At 45.2% G+C, this 7,255-nt stretch overlaps 1 protein-coding gene across 1 annotated transcript; it reads right to left on the bottom strand.

Moving 5' to 3' along the window:
- Positions 1-309: 309 nt before the first annotated feature.
- LOC117897170 (chitinase-like protein Idgf4) lies at positions 310-2,882 on the bottom strand. Its single transcript, XM_034805856.1, has 4 exons — positions 2,758-2,882; positions 2,180-2,306; positions 1,150-1,710; positions 310-1,079 (listed from the first exon to the last, which is right to left on the bottom strand). The coding sequence occupies exons 2-4, from the start codon at positions 2,298-2,300 to the stop codon at positions 430-432; spliced, it is 1,332 nt and encodes a 443-aa protein (XP_034661747.1). The 5' UTR covers positions 2,301-2,306; positions 2,758-2,882; the 3' UTR covers positions 310-429.
- Between the last annotated feature and the right edge of the window lie 4,373 nt (positions 2,883-7,255).

Below are 7,255 nucleotides of genomic sequence, written 5' to 3'. Positions count from 1 at the left end.
ACCCAGCCAGAGAATGGTTCCAGCAGGACCTGGCAACTGCAACTGCAACTGGGAACTGGGAACTGGGGGGGCAAAAGGCATGGGACACAATTCATACATGAATGCCTTCATTTGTGCATGGGGGAGGCAGAAGTTGGGGCCGAGTGGTGGTGGCAAAAGTGTAACCAGCGTGGCAGGGTGCAATCTAATCAGTTTATTTGCCTTTGGGGGAAAGTAATTGGAAGTTGTTGCACTCAATTACAGTTAATGTGCGTTTCAATGCAGCAACCGAACGGATCTCAGAGTACACTCTTTGCGGCTTTCAACGACTACACAGTTTTAGCTTTACTCAAACGAAGATGATTACAAAAAAAAAAACAGATTATGCATAATATGGTAGTATCAATGCTTCAGGACACAGATTCACGGATACAGCTATGTCGTCAGCGCCTACAACTTGCTCTTGATGGTGCGCAGAATGGGGAACTTGTCGTGGCCGGTGCAACCGCCGCGGAAATCGTCGTAGCTCAGATCGACCAATGCAACGCCGCCGAGTCCCTCGCGTTTCACATACTCGGCCTTGATGCCGGCCGTGTCCGGATCCTCGTAGCCCACCCACACACCATTCTCGCCGGAATCGTCGGCCGAGCGGTAGGCATAGCTGCCGAAACGCTTTGTGGGATCGCCCACCTTGCGCAGTGGCCCGTCGGCGCCCTTCAGATGCTGATTGGCTGGATTGGGCAGCTTGGCGCACACCTCGGGCCAGCTAAGGAGTCCCTCGACTTGGGTCTGGAGTCCGGCCGGTGCAACGCCATCGGTCTCGGCCACTGGTGGCAGGCCGGTGAGGCCCGAGTCCTTGGTCAGCTTCCAGGCACGGCCGTAGGCGGCGACGACAACGTTGATCTTGGAGGCTGGGGCGCGATTGTTCACCCAGTACTTGACCTGGTAGTTGACATTCAGCTCGGGGTTGCGCTCGTTAGCCTCGTAGATGGGGGCGGGGAAGTCGGCCACCTCCTTGTTGCGTTCGGGTGTCTGGAAGTCGTAGGCGTGCACATTCACGTAGTCCAAATTGTTAATCACAGCTGGCACATCAAAGAAAACTGCCGACAAGAAAAAAACATTTGTAAGTCGATTATCGTTTGTGTATCGATTGATGGATGCGAGACTTACGCGAGGAGTTGACATTGGGCAGGACACTGAGACCCAGGAGATAGCCGTCGGGACGGAAGGCGTTCTTTAGCTCACGCACCAGGGCGGTGAACTCCTCCTTGTGCTCCTCGGACTTCTCATCGACAATGTGGTCACCGCTGAAGATCTTCTTGAAACCCTTCCAGAACTTGCCAATGCTGCCGTGCACCTTCTTGGGCTTGTTCTTGGGGAACTGCCAGGCGAGATCGAGGCCATCGAAGCCGTATGTCTTCACCAGCGAGTGGGCGCTGTTGATGAACGGAATGCGGGCATTGCTGCTCTCCAACAGAGTCAAATACTTGTTGTTCTCCGGATCCACAATGTCCTTGTCGCCGCCCACACTCAGGAGCACCTTCAGGGCGGGGTACTTTCGCTTCAGGCTCGTCACCTGGCGGAACAGGCTGCTGCCCAGGTCCAGGTCAAGCTTCTCGTTGGTGCTCACCAGCTTGTTGCTGGTGGGATTGATGCCAGCATAACCGTAGATCAAATGGCTGCAGTACTGCAGAGCAGGTTCCAGATCGTTGAGGGTGAGCTTCGAGAGACCTACACAGACAGAGCAACAGGAGGGCAGGGGCATGAGTGAGGGAATAACTGTTTGTGTGTGGCCAGGGGCCCAACCCAAAAATAAACCACGTTTACATAATCAATTAACGCATCTCGAGGTGCCAGTTCCAGTGCCAGTGCCAGTGCCAGAGTCGAAGCCTCCCGTGACTCATTGGCGACATCGGCGACATCTGATTCCAATTTGCAATTAGCCAAAACTCAACGCTCGTGTGGGTTTTTACCGGCGGCTCGAGTGGGTCGTCGATGCAATTTACTTAAATTACTTACAAAACTTCGCCCCACCACTGCCAATTAACGGGCTGTGAGAAGTGGCCACTTTTCTGCTTTTAGCATGCGGCTATGAAAAGTGAAAATCATCTAATGGAATATTGTATCGCTCTCTGAGACCAGACCCCACCGATAACCTTCTAATCAGGCCAAACCAAAGTTCCCCTCGAACTGGACTTACCCTCGCGCACAAAGCTGGAGCCGTCGTAGTAGCAGAGCAGATGCTGGGTGCCGGCAGCGGCGCTGATCTGGCCGATGGCCAGAGAGCCCACGAGCAGGGAGAGCAGGGCGTAGAGCTTCATGTCCAGCTGTAAATAGAGGCAAAGTAAAGAGAGCGGAACAACAGATTAGCGATAAGCAGCTAGAAGGGAAAGCTACCGGCTCTAACGGTAAGGGTATAGAAATTTCTGGATCGAACTAGACTACAAAACGATAATGAATATTTCTTCGAATCAACAATTCAACGAAATGGAAGTTCATGAACATTTTTAATAGCAAACTCTACTTTAGGCAGAAGTTAAAGCTACATTGATGATTCGTAGAAATATTATAAACAAAGATATTTGAGCTCTCAAGTCCAGAGGAGTATTTTGCTAATGAACTTTAAAGGCTTAGGATATCTGAGATTCACAATAAGCAGCACACATTATGACACACTGAGAAACCAAAAACAAACAAAACACAAAAAAAACAAATGGCAAATAAAATTATAGCTCTAAAATATACACAATATGAATTATTCAAATGGCTTCGACTGACTTGTGATCGCGTTAAACGTAAAACTGGAACTGTCCGACAGTCGAGGTAAACCGAACTTTAAGTGTCGAGAATACGAATACTGGAACCAGATGAAAACTAAAACTAAGGTGAAGACAAAAGCAGAGCGAAGCTTCAAACCAGAGATGATTGCGTGAGTGCGTGTATCGTATGTATGGCTGTCTTGCAAGATTAGCGCACAACATCAAGCACACAAGGACGTGAGCCTCGTGAGTGCCGTGAGCTTTTGCCCACCTCTGTTATTAGAAGAGCGACAGAGATGGGAAGAGACAAACAGTCATATCAGCAGCGACTGCGTAGCGACAGCGCAACGCGAGACGAACGAGAATGTAACGCGGCTTGAAAACCGAATGCGGAGTGAGAGAGCGGAGTGGAAGAGTACTGAGAGGAGTGAAACGAGAGGCGGTTGAGTGGATAATGTTAACGATAAGATATTACATGCATCGATGATCAGCTCAAGTCTCCAATCGAACCTCGCTAAGCCGCACTTTTGTTTTTCGCTTTTTTTTTTGCATTCGACAAACTGTTTATTTGATCTGCTCTTGTTGGATTATTTTCGTATGCGGCTCGTCTCGTACGCTGCTGCTGATGATGAGAGAGCAAGCAAGCGATCGTTCGAACGACGGGGCGGGGGTGGGGTGAGTGAGTGAAGTGCGATGAAGTGTTTGTCATTGTTGTAATGTGCTGCTGTTGTTTTTGTTTTTTTTTGCTTGGTTCCTTTTCGAGCCTGTTTCATTCGCCTACCGCTGAGTGCCGCTCGCCTCGCTTGTGATGTCATCATTACTGGGAATCGGTCGAGCAATTATACAATCAGGCCAGGCACCGCGCTGCGAGCATTATTATCGTCTGTGTTCGCTTGTGTCCGCCTGTTCATATATCCCCATTAAAGTGACAGTGCGGCGGCATCACATCACATCCCATCACAGTGTTTACTCATCTTGTTTTTCTTGCGTCGAGGATAAATCTGAAATAAAATAAAAATATCATCATGCATATAAATCGCAAATCGACAAAGTAAACCCCAACCCAAAACCCAAAGCCAAACCCAAACCAAATTTATGTGTGTGATTTTTGTTTCCATGATTTCCAGTGCTAGAGATCTGAAGCTGGAGTTGTGGTCTGGCTGTGGCCTTTGCTCCATTAATTTGTGTTAAAATTGATTTTAATAAATAAACACTTTGAATCGTTCAGCGTTTGCCTTCGTTTTCGTTTTCATTTTCATTTTCAATTCTCAAATGTTGACACGGGACAAATAGCGGCCAAAGAGAGGCGGCAGCTTCGGAATCGGAATCGGCGTTTGTCATGAAATCGCCAATCGGGCGACTTTATCAATTTATGTCAGCCGGAGAGGTCAAATATAGACCCAAATGAATGCTCTGTGTATGCTGTCCGGAGTGGCTTTGTTTTTTTGCTTTTTCCCCCCGTCCCCCTCAACCATATTTAGTTTTAATTTGCTGGCGCGGCACTGCTTGCCAGCCCTGCCCGGCCTTTACCCATTTGACAGCGACGTGACTGCGACTTATCTGCGGCTTGCGATTGAGGGATTTGGTTGGGGATTTTCGTTGGGTTGGTCGCTGGGTTGGGCCAGAAACCCCTCACCACCCGTCTCCCACTCATTCTCTCTCTCCCTGACTGAACGTCCTTTCCTCCACTCCGTTGGTGAGTGGCGGAAGGCTTAGGCTCAGGCTCAGGCTTTTGGTACAGGCTCAGTTTCAGGCTTATGGCCAAATGCTCTTGTCCATCGATACATTGAATGGTTTTAATGAACTCCCTTTTGATACTTGATCGTGGTTAAATCGCTGACAAAAATTCCTCAGTCAAAGTAATTCCATCTTTTCACTCTCATTTGCTGGGGCCAAGGGGGAAATATGAATATTATTTTCCATGCATATGAATATTTAATTGCCTCGCTTTTATTTGCAGCTCCAAAAGTATGCAGCACTTTGTGCCCCGCATTTTTGTGCACTTTAAAAATGTAAACCAAACCGAACCGAAGCACTGAACAAAGCTTTGTTCTTTGCTGCCTTTGCAAAGGCACAAAAATAACATTTGCTAGGGCAGACCGAATAGGGTATACCCTGCGGCATGAGGAACACAATATTCACATTCAAAATATCAAATTTTCAATAAGCAATAAGCAAATTCAAAAAGTGTTTACGAGAGGTACGATTGTGAGCAGATAATGCGCAGATACATGTTTAGCAGACATTAAGCACATATTCCAAAGTGAAATTCCGTTTGAAATTTTTTACAATTTTCAACCAAAAACAAATAATCTGTTCGTTGGCAAAAATGCCAGCAATGTGAGTGGATTCACCCAGCAGTTATTCCCTGTATATATTTGCAATTGTAATTAAAACCGCGTTAATCAAGTGAATGCATACACATACATACACTTATACATATGGAAATACACAAGCACATTTGTGTGTCAAAGTGCGTGGGTGTGGGCAGGTCAAACAAATAATAATTAAGTTACAAAGTGAAAAAAACACACTCAAAATACATGGCGCAAAAAAAAGAAGGAAGAGCAGAACAAAAATTGTCGAATGAGGTGACAATGACAAATGATTTAACAATCTTTAGAGGGCATAATACATGTATGAATGTACATACATATGTACATACACAAATACATATGTACATACATACATACATATGTATTTAATTGGTTGCAATGTATAGGGGTGTATTGTTGAATTGTATTTATTTGTGTTATTAAATGTGTAATCAGTGAGAAGTAAACAATTATAAATGTTGATTTCATGGGCTCTCGATTCGATTTTCACTTTGATTCACGCGCCCTCTCTTTCTCCCTTTCTTTCTGCCTCTCCCTCTCACTCTCTCTTTTACTGATTGCAGTTCCCCCTACCCCACTCTGCGGGCTGCTGTGTAATTTAAACCAATTAAACACTCACCGAATAAACAAGCAAAAACACCAGCAACACCCTCTGCCCCGTGTCTTGCCAACATGTTAAGTATGATTTACAAAATGGCTGCAATACCCATCATCACACATATGTATAGTCGTACACCCACAAAAAACACACATTCATATATTAATGCACAAAAATGGAAAATGTAGTAGCGGTAATCAATGGTGGGCACTGTTTACGAAAAACTGAAACGGAAATGAGCATCAAAAGGCCACAAAGGCATATTGGAAAACGGCAACATGAAACGTGCAACTTTGCAACTGAATGCTGAGCGATGCGATCGCATGCCTCAAAGGGATTACAGATTGTCGTTGCCATGGCAAAATAGTTGCCACAATAATGCCACAACCAATTTATATGGAAAGTATTAAAAAAATGCTTATAAACTTGGCACAATTCATTTTCAAAAAATTTATAATTTTATTTTTGGAAAATGTTTTGAAATATATTAACATATTGTTGGGCTTTCAAAGATTAGCCAAGGATCAAAAATGAATGCCAGACGACTATTTGCTGACCATTAAATTGCGTTTACTCTCCCGCCTCCCGTGCAGGCCCAGTACAAAAAAGTTACAATTATTGTGCGCTGGAATTTTGTATCTTTGCCATAAATCGATTAATTAATGTTCCCCCCCATTGTGTTTCCCCATTTTCCGTGGCTCTAATTAAATGTGCAGCAGCATATTTGAAATGTCTGGCATTCGTGGCATTGAAATTAATCGTTTCGTGCTCTATTTTTTTATGCTCTCCATTTTTTATGCATTTTTTTCTGCCATAATTCGGTAGCCGCAAAGGCTCCAAGCTCTATACAATTCCTTTGGGTGGGTGAAAGTGAGAGGAGGGGAGGGAAATGCCAACAAAAGTCGACAGGAATATCGACTTGAAGTTACAGTTGCTGTTGCTGTTGCTCTGTCATAAATCCAACGACAAAATAAAAATTGCATAAGGAATAAGAATGCAGCAAAACGAAGAAAAAAAGGGGAAAAGTCGCAAAAAAAAATGGAAATAAAATTACGTGAAACAGACGCAGACGACGCTGGCGACAGCAGTCGGATAAATATATGTACAAACATACAAACAAATGTACAAATGTATGTATGAATGTATGTATATCCGTACAAACACTCGAGTGGGAGTGCAGGCGGGTGTGCGGGGTTGCTGTGTATATTTATTTTGCATGTCGCCTAACTTATATTTGTTTGTTTCTTTTTTCTTGTTTCTTTTCGTTTCTTTTCATGACTTTTGTGCATTCTACTCGTTGTTTTTTTCGTGACGTTTCGGGATCATTGCATGGCTGAAAAGCCAGTGAGTGGGTTGCAAAAGTTGCGCCTGGCACAAAGTCAATGATGCACAAAACTAGGCGAGGAGGCAGGCAGCAGCAACAGCAGCAGCAGCAACAATGAAACAACAGCGCCAGAAATGCCGAAAAATAACGAAACTCAAAGCCTCTACCAAAGCGAAGATGCATCGAAGGAGCTACTCTCGGGCTTGGGCGTAGAGCACAGAGCCATGTGTGAGCCGTCAGGCCTCTGCATCCTGCTCTG

This window comes from Drosophila subobscura, chromosome A (genome assembly GCF_008121235.1).
Source record: "Drosophila subobscura isolate 14011-0131.10 chromosome A, UCBerk_Dsub_1.0, whole genome shotgun sequence".
NCBI lineage: Eukaryota > Metazoa > Arthropoda > Insecta > Diptera > Drosophilidae > Drosophila > Drosophila subobscura.
The sequence above is the reverse complement of the archived record's forward strand: the minus strand, read 5'-3'. Positions and strand labels throughout refer to the sequence as shown.